Source organism: Phyllostomus discolor, chromosome 3 (genome assembly GCF_004126475.2).
Source record: "Phyllostomus discolor isolate MPI-MPIP mPhyDis1 chromosome 3, mPhyDis1.pri.v3, whole genome shotgun sequence".
Classification (NCBI taxonomy): Eukaryota; Metazoa; Chordata; class Mammalia; order Chiroptera; family Phyllostomidae; genus Phyllostomus; species Phyllostomus discolor.
In genome coordinates this window covers 172,989,474-173,010,064 of record NC_040905.2, presented here as the reverse complement: position 1 = coordinate 173,010,064, position 20,591 = coordinate 172,989,474, and the positions used below count along the sequence as shown (strand labels likewise).

General features: G+C 39.6%; 1 protein-coding gene across 15 annotated transcripts in view; it reads left to right on the top strand.

Moving 5' to 3' along the window:
* PRUNE2 (prune homolog 2 with BCH domain) overlaps positions 1 to 20,591 on the top strand; it is a 235,356-nt gene that overhangs the window by 32,498 nt on the left and 182,267 nt on the right. For all 15 annotated transcript variants that reach the window (XR_004902220.1, XM_036021759.1, XM_036021756.1 and 12 more), the window contains exon 2: positions 20,200 to 20,304. Coding sequence is in view for 14 of the 15 variants with exons in the window: in XM_036021759.1 (XP_035877652.1) it covers positions 20,200 to 20,304 (105 nt within the window). In the remaining variant the exon portion in view is untranslated. The remainder of the gene's footprint in view (positions 1 to 20,199; positions 20,305 to 20,591) is intronic.

Here is a 20,591-nt window from a genome sequence, read left to right as displayed (position 1 = left end):
TTTCCCCAGGAAGTGCTGTAGCAGAGAAAAGTGAAGCTGAATTATTAATATTTCTGAGTCTTCTTATGAGGCTTTCTTATTTTGTAATCTTCACATTGTGAAAAATTTTGAACACCTACAGAAACTGAAAAAAATTGCATAATGACCCTTCAGTGGACCGATGAACTTCGTGTATTAGGTTCCTAGGGTTGCTAAAACAAAGTACCAAAAAATAAGTGGTTTAAATGCAGAATTTATTGCCTCACAGCAGTCAGAGCTCTACGTGTTCACTGGGCTATGTGCCCCCCGAAGGCACTAGGGAAGGATCTGTCCTAGACTTCTCCCTGGACTTCTGGCGGTCTGAGATGTTCTTTGGTTTGTACGTGGATGGCCCTCTCCCTGTGTCTTCACATCGTTTTCCCTTTGTATGTACCCTGTGTCCAAATTTCCCCTTTTTATAAGGACACAGGCATTTTGGGTAGGGCCCACCTAAAAGTCCCATCCCAACTTAACTAATCACATCTTCAACAGCCCCATTTCTAAATATAAGGTGACATTCTGAGGCACCAGGGACTGGAATCCCAACATGAGAATTTTGAGGGAACCCATTCTACCCATAACACTTCAGTAATTGTTACTGGGTTACCAATGGTTCATTTGTTTCCATACCATAAATGTAGATTTTGTTTCCTGGGGTATTTTAAAGCAAATCACAAACATCATGCCATTTCATCTGTAAATTCTACAGTATGCGCTCTGACTGATAAGGAGTATGCATGTGTGTGTGTTTCCATCACCGATGTGTTCAATGGTTTTTAATTGAAGAAGCAGGGAAAGAACAGTAGAGACTCCAGCTACTTCTCATCCTGGGAAGCTCTTGCTTCTCTTCCTCAGAAGACAAAAGTTGCCTCCTGTGAGAAGCTTCCTGACACTTTAAGGCAGTTAATACTCCTGTCTTCTGTGCCCCACACTGTTTTTCAGTGACCTGTGGCATACGAATAATCGAATAATCACACTGTGTTTATAGCAGGTGCAGTAGAAATGAAAACACACTGTTTTTGCACCTCTCTCTCCTCTTCTCCACCCCTATTCTCTAGGAGAGGCATTCCCAGAACCTCACAGTGGGACCAGGAGCTGGGGGTGGGGATGGGCTGAGAGGAGGGTGTACCCCCAAGGAGGCCTTGATGTTGGAACTGGCTGATGCTTCACTCTCAGTGGGGATTTCTGGAAGTGAGTGTCAGTCCTCCAAAGCATAACCCTTCCAGCTGGCAAGGACTGGGGACGGTATGGAGAGCTGTCCATTGTTGCTGGTGGGGACAAACAACGGAAGTCTTCTAAATAGTATGCATTGTCTGTGCTAATCCGTATAAATGTTCATTAGTTTTGTTTTCTACGGTAGCATTACCTACAGTGTCATTTTTTTTCAAATTGCCGTAGTAATCCCTACTTTCCTCATTTGCTCCAAGGTAACCAAGAGTTGACCATAATGACATTTTAAACATGTACAGAATGGCCCAGGAGGTAGAGTGAAGTAGGATTGAGCACAGCCTTGGAGGCACAGACACCCTGCACTCAGACACCCCAGAAATACCCCACACTCAGGGAAGCAGTCCCATGCATGGTTTTGTGAGACCAGGCCTGGGGCCGATTTCTTTTTTTCTTTCTTTTTTTAATTTTATTTTAATTATTGTTCAAGTGCAATTGTCTTATCTTTTATGATTTCTTAATTGGGGGGAAATAAAGGATCTACCGACCAGGATTCTGAGAGTTTTGTGAAGTGATGCCAGGATTAGAGAAAGCACATAATCTATGGCAACAGCTTCGCAGTTGCCCTGGAGTTATCACTCACTCTGTATGCGCATGAATGGCACAGCCCCCAGAGCACTTGTCACCCGACCTTGGAGCACTTGGCACCCCATAGTACTCCTGGCACTGTTGTGATGAACTGGTCGTAGCCATTTGGGTTTTCTCTCTGCAGTCAGCTGGGATTTGATGACCAAGCAAGTGAGAAGAGAGGACCACTGCCCCGTGTGATGGGCCCACATTCTCTCTCACATTTTTTTTCTTGTTCCCACTCCACACTTTGCTACCAGTACCCACTTAGCACTGCATCCAGAAGCTTAACCATCAAGGATTTGGGTGGTGGGCATCTTCTCCCTCCTTTGCACTCTGAAAGACTGAATATCTCAAGATATGCGTGAATTAAAAAGTCACTTTTGACCATATATACACACAAAATGTTGGGGAGTTATTGCTCTCTGTTTTTCTTTTGATGAAAACATATGAATGTAATCTAAGGGCTCTTGGTTGCCGCAGGATTCTGAAACAAACAAATCCCTACCACCACCAACAACACATGTGGGAGGGCAGCAGAGGGAAGGACTTTGATCTATTGGGAAGGTAAATGTTACTTTCTTAGTCAGTTCAAAAATCACTGCTCAAATACTGTTACCCCTTTCAGGTCTGCAAACTGTAGATTTGCGTCTCTGTTGTTCAGTGAGTAATCAACAAGTATTTCTAATAATACTGTTTGTTTCTATTTTGGTACCTGCAAAGACTTTATATCTATACCTTAGGCATTCTGGCATAAGTCATAGAATAGGAGTGTTAGATTACTAATAGCTCCAAGTATTTGGAACTTTTAGAGCAGACACCAGAGTATTAAGAAATTAATATGCAATATTCTAGGTGTTTGGAATTCTAGACTTCTGCTAAGGACATTACTGAGAAAGAACAGTTTCTTAAGGAAATAAAATAGTAAGAAAACTTGAGTCTTTAATTACAAGCTTTATATAATCCATCGCTGAACAGAGCTGCAACATAAAGATTTATTTTATAAAATGAGTGAAAAAAATGTGAGGCTCATGTCATCCATTTTACAGCTGTTTATTTATGATGAAAGATTTTAGTGGACTGATGCATTTTTATCGTGTATTGTTAAGATTTCCATATTTTTAAAACTTCTCATTTGTTAATCTTTTGATATGTATTTTCATTGAAAATCTAATATAATACCTATTTAAAAATTAAAGTAACAAAATGTTCCTTTAATATAACAGCTTCCTTTTCAAGTGACTGATTTATTTAAAGCACCAACGCAGAAAAATTTGTTTAACAGTTTTGTATTAAAGGTCTTTCAATAATCTATTTAGTTGATTATGTACCTTGAAGTGACAAAAATAGAACTCACATTGATATGTTGAAAATTTTCCATATTGAGGGGCTATATTTGGAGATTCCTTGGTAATTCTCTCAAACAGAGGAGAACAGACAAAGGGAAATGTCTGGGCAATTGAAAATAGGTTGTTCACTGCTTAGAACCATAAAATTACATTATCCCAAGGTTGGAAGAATCTGATGCTTAGAAGACTTGAAACTTTTTATTGGGAAGCTTGTTCTTATCAGAGCATGGTTCTTAGTTCACATTAATATGTTAATGCTTTTAAAACATCAGTGGAATATACAGAATTTATTTATGTAGATATATCTGTATCTTTATCTACATATTCTAATGCACTATTCTGTACCACAGCACTTCTTTATTTTTTTTAGACAGAGACAGGGGAAGGGAGGGAGAAAAAGAGAAAGAGAAACATCAATGTGAGAGAGAAACATTGATTAGTTGCCTCTCCTACGCATCCGGCTCAGGGACTGAACCTGCAACCTAGGCACATGTCCTGACTGGGAATTGAACCAGAGACCTTTCACTTTGCAGGGTGACATCCAACCCACTGAGCCACAACAGTCAGGGCAACACATGCACTTTAATTAAACTTATTGAATATCTAATTACTGTGTGCCAGGTACTGTTTAGTTTGAAAACAGTTCCCTATTTTACATAATACTTTGAGAGAGAGAAGAGGTCACCTAAAAGGTGAGGGTTCTTCTGTCATGGAAAAACACACAGTGTAATAAATAATGGCATCATTAAAAACTGTCATCTTTGCAAAATACAGTAATTGCTCTGCATATCCCTTGTTCATTTCCCTGTGAACTGGCATAAGTGTGTCTTGCTGGAAATGCATCTTTTCCTCCTGTCTACTTCTAACCACTTATCTGTTCATTACTGTCATGTCTGAGCCAGTTTCAGACATGCCAGGTGTGTGGTGTCACCTGCCTGACGTCCGTTCCAAATACAGACATTTACACGTGTGAGTATTAAAGCAATAGATCTTCCTTATGACAACAAAAAGCTGACTGCAGAAAAGCAAAGCTTCTGGGAAAAGTCTTCTGAGCACACCTGGGCTTGTTCATGGCGGGGAGAAAACCTGACTAATTAGCCCTAGCCTTTCCAGTCTGAGGGAGAAGAAATAATTAAAGTATCTGGAGCAGCCCATGCTTTGGAAGGGACAACACCTTCAGAGGACCTGATCAAACAAAAGGCTGAAAATAAAAAGTTCTGGGAGCTTAATGTAGAGTGCAGAAAACTTTTTTTCTTCACCATACAAGTGAATTAAAGAAAAATTAAAATATTTATGAATCACAAATTTTTCAATAAAAATAAATATATTTAAATTTTAAAAGTAAATTTCTATAACTTACGAGACTTTAAAGAACAGAAAAATAGTATGAAAAGTAGAGCATTTAATTATTAAAATATTAATTTTCATGGATATTTTATTTTATTTTTTAAAATAAAATAAAATATTTTATTTCCTTCTTATTCCCTGTACCTTTTCCCCCATTCTCCCTTTCCCTCTCCCCACTGATAACCCTCCATGTGATCTCCACTTCTGTGATTCTGTTCCTATTCTTGTTTGCTTAGTTTGTTCTTGTTTTTGTTTTTAGTTTCAGTTGTTAATAGTTGTGAGTTTGTTGCCATTTTACGGTTCATAGTTTTTATCTTTTTTTTTCTTAGATAAGTCCCTTTAACATTTCATATAATAAGGGCTTGGTGATGATGAAATCCTTTAACTTGACCTTATCTGAGAAGCACTTTACCTGGCCCCCATTCTAAATGATAGCTTTGCTGGGTAGAGTAATCTTTGATATATGTCCTTGCCTTTCATGACTTTGAATACTTCTTTCCAGCCCCTTCTTGCCTATGAGATTTCTTTTGAGAAATCAGCTAATAGTCTTATGGGAACTCCTTTGTGGGTAACTGTCTCATTTTCTCTTATTGCTTTTAAAATTCTCACCTTATCTTTAATCTTGGGTAATACAATTATGATGGGCCTTGGTGTGTGCTTCCTTGGGTCCAACTTCTTTGGGACTCTATGAGCTTCCTGGACTTCCTGGAAGTCTATTTCCTTTTATTATTAAAGGGTGAAGGAAATAAAAGTCTACATCTATTTTGAAGTTTGGTAGGTGGGGTGTTGTACACTTCTGTGCAGAAGGCCTTTGTCCCAGAGATGTTGTTGTGAAACGCTCTAGTAGGGTGTGTGTAAATGACCCGCATGGGTTGGCTTTCATTCTATAGGATTCCTTTGGCCCATGTCAGTCCACTAGTACAGCTAATGAGGGAGAGGGTGGCTAAACTATTTTAGAAACTAAAATCCTACATAAGTATGAACAGAAATGCCACTTCCTCGTTATTCCTGGATGTACCTCATTCAAGAGGTTCTTTATATTGATGGACACAATAAACTGGACCAGACCTTGAAAGTATCATGTGGACATCTACTAAGCAACCCACCAGCATGTATCTGCACAAAGATGAACATCTTATTTTTCAGAAGGTTTTATGTTCTTACTAGAAGGCCTCGAAAATGTGTTAGCAAAGATAGACAAAGACAGGTAAGTTAAAAAATTTCAAAGGTCATCATACTTTTTGCTGCTTTAGTTCTTTTATTCTGAGTTCTTTATAGAAGTTACTATAAAAGTTTTACAGAAACATTTAGTGTGTGTTATATAGGCACAAAGAGTCATCCTAAGTTTTCCTGTGATATATACTGATAAGAAACAGTTTATGAAGAAATGCCCTGTCTATACCCTCCTCTGATCAGAATGCATTTCTTCTTTCTGTAGATGGGGAAAGCTGGTTTGAGTGCTATACTGAATCAAGACTAAAATCACAATTGGGGGCTATTTCTCCACCTTTCATAAATTGCTCTTGACTTATAGCAACCAGTATAAATATTTAGACACATGTACACAAGAATATGGGAATAACATTAGGCTGCCAACATGAAGAGGGGAAAAAAGCAAAGCTACAAAAGTAAAGCAAAGTGAAGGGTCTCCATTTTTTATTTTCCCCCAATAATTTCTCTGAGATGGAGCCCACCTGACAGTCCCTTAAGGTATCACAGATTTAGCCCTAAATTCTAATTCCACCGAGAACATTTTCTTTGTTCAATTATATCACAGAAGATCTTGTTTGAATTATGCAGCAGGGTGGTATGGGTGGCTCTGTGTGGTCTGAGATGGTTTGTTATTTCTTTGTTGTGTGCTGATGGTACTGTGAGCACCGCTGTTCTCCTGCACCTGCTTCCCATAAGACAAAGACTAGAAAGAAAGGCCAAGAGGATATGCGTTGTAAATGAGGGTTTGTGGGAGGGAATATGGTGGGAGATAAGGGAGGAGAAAGGCACACAAGGTGCAGACAGGGTATTTTTCTCTTTCTGCTATTCTACTTGCCATCTAGACCTCAGCTACCCATTAACGCAAAATTTGGGCTCACTTACTACTTTGGACCATTCTTTCAACAGATCTTTAGTTAAATGTTTTTACCAGGTGCCATTCTAAGTGCTGATTTACTTCTACAAGACTGAAACCAGAGGCATGCTCTGACCAGTTACCAAGGGTGCCCACTGAAAAGCCTGGGCTTTTCATAAAGTCCGACGAAAAAGAATTTCCCTCCCTTCAAACCTGCCTCTTCCCTTCCGCTCCCTCTTTCTTCCCCTTCCTTCTCTTTTTCTTTTCCATGCTTCCTTTCTTCTCTTTCTTTCCTGTAAACCTCTTTGCTTTTTTATTTCTGAATTCAGAAATCAATACATGTCTTGAGACAATGTACTTAAAAGACTTTTACTAGCTTTAAGGAATATTGTAAATGTAAAGCATATCAAAAAACCTCAGAAAATTTAAAACGATGTGTGGCTTCCTCCATTACTCTGAGGTCCACTACCTCACTTGGGAAAGCATTGATAGGTTTCAACTGGGCGAATCCTAAGGCCTCTTCTAGCTCTAAACTTAAGTAAATCTGAATAATATAGCACCAGTATTCCTCTCTGAAATTGTACTTGATCTAGAGGAACTCAAGTGGTCCCTCTCAAAAACAAAATGCAGATATATTCTGTAGTTGACAGAAGCCAGATGGTCCTTGAGAGCTCATCATGAGTCCCCTTTAAGGCCATGGTTCCCCAAGCAGTCACTTAATTCTCAGATTCCACTGCAGACCATGAATCTGAGTATCAGGTGTGGGGCTCAGCAATTTGCATTATGATAATGTCCTACTAGGTGACCCTAGTTCATTTGGCAAGACATTGTTGTCACCCAAGTGGAATCCACAGCACGCTTTTATTCTGAGAAGCAGGATCCAGGAGGGAAGAAGCAGCCATGTGATATCATGGGAAAAAATATTGGAGCACATTTTTCCAGGTCATTAGATACTGTTCTAACTCATTTGTTTGGTAATAGCTGCTTTGATTCTATTTTATTGATAGTCCATAATTTATTCAATGATCCTTGATTGTTGTACTTTGAAGTTGTTTCTTCTTCTTCTCTCCGTTACAAATACTGCTTCAATAAACATTTTTGGGGATTTTATTATATATCCACATTTAACAATGGATGTTATTTTTTAATTTAAATTTTTTTAAATTTTCAATTACATGTGACTTTCAGTATGATATTATTTTCAGGTATGGAGCATAGTGGTTATAATTTATATGACTTACAAAGAGATATGCCCATAAGTCTAGTACCCATCTAGTTATTACAGTATTCCTTACTGCTGCCTACAGTTTAGCCAGCAGTGGACATTAACAGTCTTACTTTTTTTCCAATCTGATAGGCAAAAAAAAATGTCAGTTTATTGTCAGTCTAATTTGCATTTTCATGACTGCTAATGAGGTTGTTTCTTTTCATGTATTTATTACTTCTTCTGTTAATTGCCTATTCACATTCTTAACTATTTAATCCATTTTTTAAAAAATCAATGTCTAGGAATTCCTCATGTGTTAGGAATATTGCCTTTTTAATGGCAAGATGGTGAAAATATTATGCAAATATTATCTCCCACTCTATTCTTTGTCTTTAATCATTCTTTTTGGTGCTGTTGCCGTACCAAAATTTCACTACTTTTAAAGACACATTTAACACCTTACATTTAATTTTAAGTTGCATTATCATTTTTATCTGAAGCTAATTATAGAACAGAGGACCAAAAGCATTCCAGTCAAGAGGTAGAGACCATAACTGTTTTCCACAGCTGTCCTAAGCAGAGTCTGATGTGGATAATTGCAACATTTGCAGAAAGCAGAGTAGGTAGACTGAGGAAAAGCTTGTATAGGGTGTACCATTGCTCTTTAGCACTTGAAATGATGTCATCTTAAATAATGCATGCTTATTGCATACACAGATTGTTCCACAGATGCCCATGGCCAGAGAACAAATTAATATGTTATCAGAGTTGAAAATGTAGTAATATTGTAATAGCTTATCAATCAAGGAGAGTAGGACAAACATCCTAGAAGATATGTAGAGAATAATTCACACAAAAAAACTGTTGCTATGAAGGCAATAACATTTGGTGTCCAGATGAAAAAAAATGACTTAAAACACTCATAATCATAATAAATATAAATTAACATTACCTACCAAAATGATAATACTTAAATACAGTTGAAGGATCAAAAATCAGGTATTTCTGTGGGTAAAAAATGTAACTTTATACAACTTTTCTGGTGAGTATCAAAATATGTACATTCTTCAACCCAGAAATGTAAAATTCAGGAATTGGTACTGAAGAATTAACAAGGGATCAGCACAATAATTATCTTCCAAAATTTACTGTAGTCTCATTTAATAAAAAATAACATCTGCAACAATAAGAAATTGACTAAATAAATTTTAATAATCCACATTAAAGAATATTATATCCATTAAACTTTATAATTATTAGTTTCTTTTTTCTTTTTAAAATTATATTTCATTGATTATACTATTACAGTTGTCCTGATTTTTCTCCCTTCACCCCCTCCGCCCTGCACCTCCCATTCCCTCAGGCAATTGCCCCACCATTGTTCATGTCCATGGGTCATGCACATAAGTTCTTTGGCTACTCCATCTCCTATACTGTACTTTACATCCCATGGTTATTCTCTGTCTACTATTTGTACTTCCTAATCCCCTTACCTCTTCATCCATTCCTCCACACCCTGCTCCCATCTGACAACCATCAAAACACTCTCTGTTTCCATGATTCTCTTTCTGTTCTTGTTTGCTCAGTTTTTTTTAGATTCAATTGTTAATAGATATGTATTTATTGCCATTTTATTGTTCATAGTTTGATCTTCTTCTTAAATTATTCCTTTTAATATTTCATATAATAATGCTTTGCTGCTGATGAAACCCTTTACTTTTCTCTTGTCTGGTAAGCTCTTTATCTATCTGCCCTTTGATTCTAAATGATAGTTTTATGGGTAGAGAAATCTTGGCTGTAGGTCCCTGCTTTTCATGAATTTGAATATTTCTTGCCAATTCCTTCTAGCCTGCAAAGTTTCTGGTAAGAAATCAGCTGACAGTCTTATGGGAACTCCACTGTAGGTAACTAACTAATTTTCTCTTGCTGCTTTTAAGATTCTCTCTTTATCTTTTAACCTTTGGCATTTTAATTATGATGTGTCTTGCAGTGGGCCTCTGCATCCACCTTGTTGGCATTCTTTGTGCTTCCTGGACTCCCATGTCTATTTCCTTCACCAAATTAAGGAAGTTTTCTTTCATTATTTTTTCAAATCAATTTCCAATTTCTTGCTCTTTCTCTTCTCCTTCTGGCAACACTATGATGCAAATGTTGGACCTCTTGAAGGTCCCAGAGGCTGCTTACACTATCCTCATTGTTTTTATTCTTTCTTCTTCTTCTTGTTCTGATTGGTTGTTTTTTGCTTCCTTATATTCCAAATCATTGATTTGCTTCTCGGCTTCATCCACTCTACTGCTGTTTCCCTGTAAATTGTGCTTTATTTTAATTAGTGTATCCTTTGTTTCTGACTGGATCTTTTTTATGCTGTTGAGGTCCTCACTAAGTTCCTGGAGCATCCTTATAACCAGTGTTTTAAACTCTGCATTTGATAGATTGCTTATCTCCATTTCATTTGGCTCTTTTTCTGGAGATTTGATCTGTTCTTTCATTTGGGCTATATTTCTTTGTCTCCTTATTTTGGCAGCCTCCCTGTATTTGTTTCTATGTTTCAGGTAGAGCTGCTTAGGCTCTGTGTTTGGTAGCGTGGCCTAATGTAGTGGGTGTCTTGTAGGGTCCAGTGGCACAGCCTACCCTATCCCTCAGGGTACTCAAGGTGTACCCTTTGTGTGGGCTGAGTACACCCTCCTCTTATAGTCAAACCTTGGTTGCTATTGTTAGATCAATGGAAGGGATTTACCCAGGCCAGTCAGCTGCAAGGATTGGCTATGACCACTGACCACCACCCTCTGCACTCTATGGAGGATCAGCTGTGCAGGGGCAGGGTGGTGGTGCTCCAAGGTGGTGTGTAGCTGCCCACTGGGTGCACAGGCTCTGGAGTTTCCCAGGTACCACAAGTCAAGGTTGGCCTCCACTTGTGTTTTGCCTGGGATAACCCTACCTGAGCTATAAAGCAATCTGAGATGGCTGCTACTGATGCTGGGCTTGTAGATTCCCAGGTGAAGCCAAGCTGTGAATCTAGGCTGGCTGCTGCTAATGCTGGGCCTGGGGCTCACTGAGGCCAGATGTTGCTTGTTTGAGAGGATTTAAGAAGTTGTGAAGCATGAGCCTAGATAAGCCATTCTTATAGAAAAGCAACTTCAATGGGCCGGCCCATAAGTTGGGTGGGTCACTGTCTCAGGAGATCTCCAGGGCTGGTCAAAGAGTGTTAGCCAGGTTGATGGAGTCTCAGATATGGCAATAGCTTGCCAGCTCAATGGCTTTGTTGAGGGAGGGTTCAGAAAAGGGAAAATTGCCTCTGCTTATCTTGATGCCAGACACTTCAGTTTATCCCTGTATGCTACTGGTAGTTTTCAAGCTGCTACCTTGATGCTGGAGCTCAGAGGGAATGAGTCTGAGTAGGTGAGTCCACTAGTGGGTTCTTTAAGAGGAAATGCTTGGGGCTCCAGAAGTTTCTTCCCCCAACTGAATCCCCACTGGTTTTTGCAGCTGGAAGTTTTGGGGACGTATCTTCCTGGCACTGGAACCCTGGGCCTGGGGCCCTGGTGTGGGGCTGGGACTCCTTGCTCCCAAGATATCCCTCCTGAATTTTTATCCACCACACATGGATGTGGGGCAGCCTGTTCCGCATTTATACCCCTCCTACCAGTCCGGATGGATGTGGTTTCTTCAGTTCTGTAGTTGTCAGACTTACGTTCAACTCAATTTCCGATGGATCTGTGATGGTTGTTCTATATGTTAGTTGTAATTTTGATGTGGTTGTGGGAGGTTGTGAACCATGTCTGCTTATGCTTCTGCATCTTGACTGGAAGTCCAATTTATTTTTTCAATACTTATTAAGCACCTACTGTGTGCAGAGCAATAGGCTGGCAACTTGGGTTACAAAAGCAAACACATTCACCCTTAGCTATCACAACATATATATTTTAGAGTTTAGGGAGAATACTTGGACTGTTGTTAAAAAGGAGGTTATAAAATAATATGTGTAATAATAGGAGTATTACAAAAGAGAACACATAAAAGCATAGAAAAAGTTGGAAGGAATACATTAAATATACATAGTGATTAACTTTGGATCCTGAGTTTTTTCTTTGTGAGTTCCTACTTTTTCTAAATGTTTTATGATGAACATATATTGTTTCATAAAATAAATTAATGTATAAACCTTAGGTGATATGGGTGTAAATTTCTATGTGTATAAGGGATGTTCTTTCTCATTTGGTTTTTAAACCTCTTGTATTGCCTTTGACATCAATCACTTAGTAAAAAAACTCTTCTAAGCATTCCTTAAAGTTCAACTATCTCCTCGTAGTTTTGAATTTTGGAATGACTCCAACCTGGAGGCCTGTGTTAGTTTGAACTGCCATAACAAAATAGCACAGACTGAGTGGCTTAACAACAGAAATTTATTTCCTATAGTTCTAGAGGCTGAGAGTTCAAGGTTAGGGTGCCAACATCGTTGGGGTCCAGTAAGAGCTCCTTCTTGGCTTACAGACAGCCTCCTTCTCCAAAGATCTCACATGGCAGAAAGAGAAAGGAAGAGGGAGAGAGGTTGCACGCTGTCAGGTGTGTCTTCTTACAAAGCACTAATCATGTCTTGAGGGCCCCGCCATTGTGACTTCATCTAAACCTAATTATTTCCCACACATCACATCTCCAAATTCCATCACATTGGGAGTTAGGGCTTTGATATGAATTTTGGTGGCATGCCATTCAGTCCCTGGCAAGGGCGGTGAAGAGGCACAGAGAGCAGACCATCAGAAGAGGCAGAGGAAAGGCTTGTGGACTTGGGTGCACGTCCGTGTGACACTAGATGAAAAAGGCTATAGCTCGAGTTTGAAAAGGGAAAGTCTGAGGGACTATAAAGACCATAAAGCACAAACTTCTGGGATGGGACATCTACATCAGCTAGAAGGAAGTAGTACCTAAACGGGAGACTGGAGAGCTGCCCTACCAAGTTGGTAATAAATGTATGGACACATTTCCCTCCACAGTGGAATGGCTAGAACAATTACATATCTTAGGAATCTATGAAGGATAGTTCTTATGAGGGCTTTGCAGGAAAGGCAAGGATTTGGGAGGGCCATCCTTTATATTTGAAGCTGTGGAGAGAAAACAATGGTTCTGCTCCCAAAAACTGGTTAGAAAATATTGAGGGCACTGTTAGAAAAATAAGTTTTAAAACAAATTAAGTGTTGTGGGTAAAACGACAATTCTGGCCCAGATCGTTATTATGATCCAGAAGGTGTGTATCAACTACACATAAAACCACCCCTTTTGAAAACACTATTTTCAAGGTGGGCAGCAAATTGGTTGCAGAAGGATCAATGCAGCTGAAAAGGCAAAAGAGTGGTTGAGTCAATGTTCAATATTCTACCTAAAAGGAGCCTGCCCTCAAAGGAACTGGGGACCCAGATTGCCCACCCAAGAAGGGCCTCAGGCAGTACCTGGGCTTAGTTTTTGGTTCCCACATTGCCTATCCACAGTGGCTTGCATTTGATGATGGAGAAAAAGGTACAGGTGCACATGACCTGAGCTATTTACAGTTGAGTTTGCTCAGACTCTCCTGTCCCACATTTTCCCCAAATGAAAGATCATAGAAAAGGGCATTCTCCAGTGTGGCCAAGAGAAGGCTGAGGGAAAACATGATTGGGGTTGGTTGGGAGGGCAGTGAGGGGAGAGGTTATAGGCAATATTATTTGTCTGAATTGATTAGGTTTAGTTTTATCAGTGAGATGATTAAATTATCTCAAAATCATTTGAGTCTTACCATTGAAAGTTTTTTGCCTTTTCCTAATTCGATGCATTGTATTCATCCAGTAGGTCACCAATTAGATTAGGACATTTATGAGAAAATTAAATATAAAATGTCTATGTCCTGAATTTGTAGGTTCTGGTCAATGTTTTTGCTTTTACCCATGACCTGAGGCACAGCTCTGGAAGTGGCCTCCAGGTCACTTTTTATTGTTTATTAATTAACCATTAGAATGGAACTGGACTAGGAAGCCAGTGGGCTATCTGTCAATATCATGGAGATTGAAAAAAAAAGAAGAAAGCACCTATTCTGATTCCAGAACTTCTATATACGTGTGCTCCTGCACCTCGTCCACACCTCCCAGGCCCCACTCCCCAATACACACAGATGTATCCACATAAGGGCTACTGTTAAACCAGAAAGAATGAAGTAGTTTTGGTCATGGAAAAAGAACCACAGTGTATTGTTAAGTGAAAAAAAAAAACAACTTTCTAAAAAGTGGGAATAGAAGCAGCTCATTTTTGTGAAGTACATGCGTTAATATATGTGCATAAATAAAAATGTGAAATAATTAACAATATGTTAACAAAGTAGTTATGTTTGTTTTATTAATTTTGTTGTGTCTGACTTTTTATAATGGCATGTATTTATTTTCTTCCTGGAGAAATAAAGAATGAAATACAAAGGTTTCAATTGGTGGTAAAATTCCTGTGCTCTGGAGACCTTGCACCAAGTAATACACATTTCCTTCCTTGCTTCTTTTAACGTTTGCCTGATGCCATGTTATTCCCTCCAGCATTCTCTCTCTCTGGGTCCCAACCTTTCTCCCTGTAATGATAGGATTATGAGAATTTCAGGAGGTCAGGAATTCTAGAAATCATCTTAAACCCAGGGCCAGTACCAAGAAACACCTCGTTTGTTTACCAAATGAACAAAGGATGTGACTTCGTGCATGTCTGCAGAGGTGGTCAGAGGGATTTTGTCCTCGCCTTTGGAGGTCCTGGTTGCTCTGGGCATTTCCACAGCTCCCTTAGTCCTTGCTGCTCATTCGGCTGGGGCCCCTTACACATCCCCCCACATGGCTTTGTCGGTGGAGTCAAGACCTTCAGGGACATGAGCAGCCTGTTAGGTTTCCTCCTGCCAACCCCCTGAGTCTTCTTACTTAGATTCATGGCAGCCCCAGGTGCACGGGGTCTCCTGGGAAGGAGCCAGGCTGTTTTCTGTACCATGCACAGCCAGCCTCCAGGAAGGAAGCTTCCTCTTTGAGTTGGCATTATTAAGTCAAGGGAGTACTAGCTCAACTGCCAATTCTTTTCTATGCCTGTGTTTCTTTGGAGATACCATTCAATCAAGTCAAGAGATTTATTTTTCTCTTGTTTCTTCATTTGCTGGTTAAGGATAGGGCCTAAGAAATGTGCTCTGCTTTGGTGTGTGAAGAAAGATACTCTCCAGCTTCCGTGGGTTTTGTCTATAATGTTTTGAATACAAAATTACTTTCAATTACTTGTTTTTGAAAAAAAATTTCATAAGGTTTTTAAGAAAAGAGGTTTAGAGAGGATGGGTATGGGGCAATCTTAGTATAGCTGTATCACAAGGACTTATTGGCTAAAAGTTTACTGTGGGATTTTGGATGTGGAAAGTTATAGGCGGGAGTAGCTTTGTTTCTCAGAGGGCGGGATTATGACAAACCTGATGGAGGAGCCTAAGCATCCAGCAGCATCTGGAACCCTTCTTTCTTTTTTTTTTTTTAATTGTTGGTCAAGTACCGTTGTCCCAAATCTCCCCCCCACACACCCCCACCACCAATCATCCCCACCTCCTACACTCATACCTACACCTTTTGGCTTTGTCCATGTGTCCTTTATACATGCTCTTTGATGGACATTCCCCTGTTTTCCCCCATTATCCCTCCCCCTTCCCCTCTGGTTACTGTCAGTTTATTCTTTATTTCAATGTCTCTGGTTCTGTTTTGCTTGCTTGTTTGTTTTGTAGATTAGGTTCTAGTTATAGGTGAGATCATAAGGTATTGTCTTTCACCGCCTGGCTTATTTCACTTAGCATAATGCTCTCCAGTTTGGAAACCCTCTTTCTAATCAATTCTGTTTTCCGTGGGTGTGTTTCAAAGTGCTTTTACCTGACAAGTGCAGCTTCCTTTAATGGGCTGTTGAATTAGAATGTTAGGCATTTTTCAGGCTTTTAAAAAGAGATAGGAAGTGAACTTCATTGAGAAGTCTCATTTTACTAATATATAGGATTAGACTTTGAAAGCGTATTAAACTTGTGATCTGGAATACTGGCGTGTTCCATGTATTTCTTTTGTACATTGATTATGAAAGATTCTGGCCATCTATTAGAAGGTGTAGGTGACAAAGCAGGATAGTATCTATTTCAGCTCACTATCAGGATTCCATTATGTTTTGGTTTGTACAGCTCTGTGTTTAGGCATTAGTGATGAATCTTCCCTGATTCTTGGTGTGCTTGTGTACTAGAGAATGAGCATTTACTGCCCAGATCTATTTACTCCTTGCTAGGAGTTTACAAAGTCACATTTGAGAAATGTATACACTAGGAAGTAGTTATTAGTGGAACATGCTGGGCATACTTTCCGCAGGGCCTTTGCACTTGCTATCGCCTTGGCCTGAGATACTCTTAGCTCCCACTCCTTCACTTCAGGTCTTCACTTCTTCACTTCAGTTCTCCACTCCTTCACTTCAGGTCTTTACTCTGACGTCACCTTCTCAGGTGTACCTCCTGCCAGCACACCCTATCTCCTCCATTTATCATTATCTAATTATTTGGTTCCATTCTCCTTGCAATAAAATAAAAATGTGATAAGGGATTTTTGTCTGTTTGGCTTACTACTGTATCCCTAGGGCTTAGTACTGTGCCTGACACAAACAGGTTTTTATTAGTTGGATGGCAGTACATCGAATCAACAGACTTGTCCATATGTCACTTTCACTTGGACATGATTTGTCTGTTTGTGCATAATCCAGACCTCAAGGTGAACTGTATCAAGGGGCATAGATATTAAGGCTGAACACCTGTGAGTCTGAGACTATGTGGAGTGGCCCACAGACCTGCTGTGAGAGGTGCAGAGTCTCCTCTGTAACCCGAGACCACCTGTTGTGAGTGAGGGATCTCCTTTGGGTTCCACTGACCAGCTTTGCTGCTACTTCTGCAGGCGGGACCGTTGCCACAGAGTAAACCAGGCATCGAAAGGACCCCATTACCTTTCCTGGACACTTGAAATCAGTCCCCAGACTTTTTCACCTTGACTTGACCCCTGTGCTTGCTCTGTTCCACTGCCAATGTCATTTTTGGTGGGAAGCTTGAAAGTGGGTCTCTGTTCATTCTGTTTCTTGACCCCAAGTTTGAAGAGCCAAATCTTGCACATTCCTCGAGCTCATCTACTAGGTGAGTCTACACAACTAATGCCATGTCTTATTCTTCCAAGCAGGCAGGAGTCAGCCTGAGCCAGCCTGAGCATGGTTGCTATTGTACCTACCTAGTGCCATGCTCTAATTATATCTTATCAGTGGTTTTTGGTAGGAATTGGGCACTTTAGAGACATCTGAGACTTTTTAAGTCGAACCTATCACTTTCCAGGCTTATTGGCAGGCATTGAAAAGGGTACTTTCTAGTTGTGATGTCCCGTCCATCTAACATTCTCAGTCTGCTTGAAATTTCCAGTTATTTTTTGGATTGTGGTATAATCCTTGGAAGGTCTCTTTAGAATGAAATTACATTACCTTGGTGGGGAACTCATTAACCCAGGGGTGCTCATTGGCATAGACTTGCTCCGTTGGAATTGCCAATGGAGAAACAGATAGATGGGCACCAGCATGGTAATTTTGATGGAGGTGAGTGGTGAGAGAGAGAGCTGCAGTGTGGGAGCTGGGGCACTGACTGCAGATGGCAGACATGAGCGAATGGCACCAGAGGAGGCCATGACGAGGAGGAAACTTGAAGCGTGGGAAGAAGGAAAGTCAGAAGGAAAGGCAGAGAGCTTGAGAAGACAGGCACATGGGACCAGCAAGAACATTCAAAGTTTTGTACCAGGATCTTCTACAGCCTGGCCTACAAGATAATATGTGCTCTTTTCTCTTTAAATGGAAGAGAAACAAATCATAGTCTCAGAAGATTCCTGAATTGTAAGATCTATACGAATTATTACAAACCCAACATGCTTTCGGTTTATAATTCTATTTAACCCCTTTTTCTAAGCAGTAGTGGGTTTGTGCTCGGAAATGAATTGACACGTAAGTCTTCTTATTCCTCCCAGGTCTTCTTTTATGCAAGTAGAGTGTTGAACCCAGAGCTGTGCCTACGAATCATCAAACCTAGACAAGAAAGTAGATAGCTCAGTTTTGAGGTAGTCTTGATAGCATAAACATCAGAAGCCTTGCTGTATTTAGAATGCATATTTAACATCCCCTTTTTTCCTTCAGTCCCCATGCTCATTCACTTTGTAGAGTCTGAAGTCATTACAACATTGTAGAGTGGTTGGTGTGGGGCAGAGGAGACAGGCTCACTGAACTGGGTCATGAGTTCTGGGAACAATTTTGGCCACATCACAGATGCCATTGACCTATAAAAAGTGTTGTTAATCTTCTGTCTGCCTTACAAGATCTGGGAGGAGAAATGAGGTAATGTCTACTTAGGCCTTTGAGCTTCTCGGAAGAACAGCCTTCTACAGTAATATGATTTCCTAATGCATTTGTTTGTATTGTAATGGAGTGTAATTCCACTTACCTAAATTTCTTTAGATGTCTCTAGAACAGCTGACAGCCTTGTGCAGGGGAAGCAGTCCAGCTTTGAGAGTGGGGACTGGGCCTAGCCTGGAACCCTTGAGGGGTCCTCAGCCCAATGAGCCAGCTCTGAATTTGTGAGGTTAAGGGAAGGAAGCCGGGAGAGAAAATCTGGGAGCTAGAGTTGGTGGTGATGGGGAGAGGAAATTGTGATTATCGTCAGAGTTTATATCATACTTTTAAATCATGTTTTACTAAATACCTGTACCTCAATACATTTTAAAATATGTTTGTTTTAATTTAGCAGTATTACATATTGCAGGACTCACCTGTAACATTGACCCCACCGTCATTCTCTGTATCCGTAGACTCTTTCAACTCAGCCCCCTTCAAGACTTTATCATGTGACTTGAGTTCCTTGGGCCACAGCCTGGTTGTTTAATAACTTGTTTCCAACTCAAGCACCAGCAGTTCAATACAAACACTAACAAATTTGTAGATTCATTTGTGAAGTGCCTAGCAAATTACGGAATGATGCTTTATTTTGTTCTGTAGATTAAGGGAGTAAGTCTTTTCTATTGAAAGAGTCCTGAGCAGTGTTACTTTTTAATTTCCTTCTTGAGCAGTATTACAGTTGAGTTGGCTTTGTAGCCAGTCCTAGAAAAAGAAGTTAAAGGATGTAAGTGAGGGAAGTATACATATGTATCATCTCTGACATACTAAAAAGATGTCAGGTTAGGTTACAGTTATTGTTATTGGATAGTTCTGTTGTGAAAGTTTCTAGAAATGATTGCTTCTTTGGCATTTCAAACCCATTGTTTCAAAAGGCGGTCACCCTGTTTTTAATGAACTTTGACTAACCACTGAGTTACCAGGAAAGACAACAGTACGCCCTCTTTTCCAGAGGGGTCATCACATGCACTTTTTACTAGCAACGGATTTGTATCTTTAGAGCAGCAATGATACTAATCATATTCCTTTCTCTGGGGGATGGAAAAGTTTTACAACTTTTATTTGCTAAATTATAGAGTGTAATGCAGACAGAACCTATCCTATCACCCAAAATGTGGCCTGAAAAAATAAGTGCCTACCAATTTTGTGTCGTATGCCAGGGACGTGTGAAAAAGGGCACTTTGTCAAATTTAGAACATTTCATATAAGAAAAATGATGTAGAATATGATGGAATTGCTCTTTAGACCAACATAATCTTTTACTAAAAAATTGTAACTCAGGGTACAGTTCATATGAGTTAGATTGTGACTAATCTTAACAAAACCACACTCTGGTTGGAGGAAGCCATCAAGAGGACATGGCTACCAGCTGACCTGTGAGCTAGACCCAGCTGGAGGCTCCTCGTAGCTTCTCCTGGCCCCAGAATCTATGTTCTGCCCACCGTTCTCACGGCGGGAACTTTTTTCAAGGACTCAGTCTCAAGATAATGTTCTTACTGAGACCATACATGACTGAACCCAGTAAGGCCTCTATGTAAACTGTTAAGATTATGGAAGGAGGTGGCAGAGATCTATTTGTCTTGTGGCCACAAAACAAGCTTTGTATGTTCCCTTGCTCATTAAACTGTCATCTACCAATCTGGAGTGTTCACCTCTTTCTTTGGTCTCTCTTTGCCCTCTGCGTGTGGGGGCCAGTTTCAGAATTTACCTGGGGACGCTCCTGAGACTCTGAACCAATGATTTTTGTTCCTGACAGTTTACTAAAATGTGAATGCGCATTTCTGAATGTTAAACAGGTTGTGCAATATTATGTCTTCATGTAAACACATCATGATAAATTTATTATTTTCTGTAGTCATGCATGAATGTGACTAAGGCATACTTTTTAAAAATTTTGGAAAATGTTCTCTTTATATCGATCTATTGCCCATTATGTTGTGATTTTTTTTTTTAATTTGTTTCAGAATCGAAGCAAATGCTTGGAGAAGGTCCATGTAGTTATTGGACATAAATCGTGTGACTTGGATTCTCTCATTTCTGCCTTCACATATGCTTACTTTCTGGACAAGGTAAGGAAAAAGAAGAGTATGCTTTTTAATTTAAATTATGATGTAACTTTTCAGAACAAATGTTTTGGGGGACTAAAAGGAAACTATTAACTTAAATTTCACATTCTGGTTTATTGTTGCAGAGAATAATGTACTATAATCCATTCATCAAAAATACTTGTTGACTACCTACTACATGTTAGGCACCGGTCCTCATTAGTTCTTCCTGATTCTCTTCATACAACACTACTTCAATAAGACCAACATTTTCAAATTACAAATGAAAGTTTTTAACAATATTTGACTAA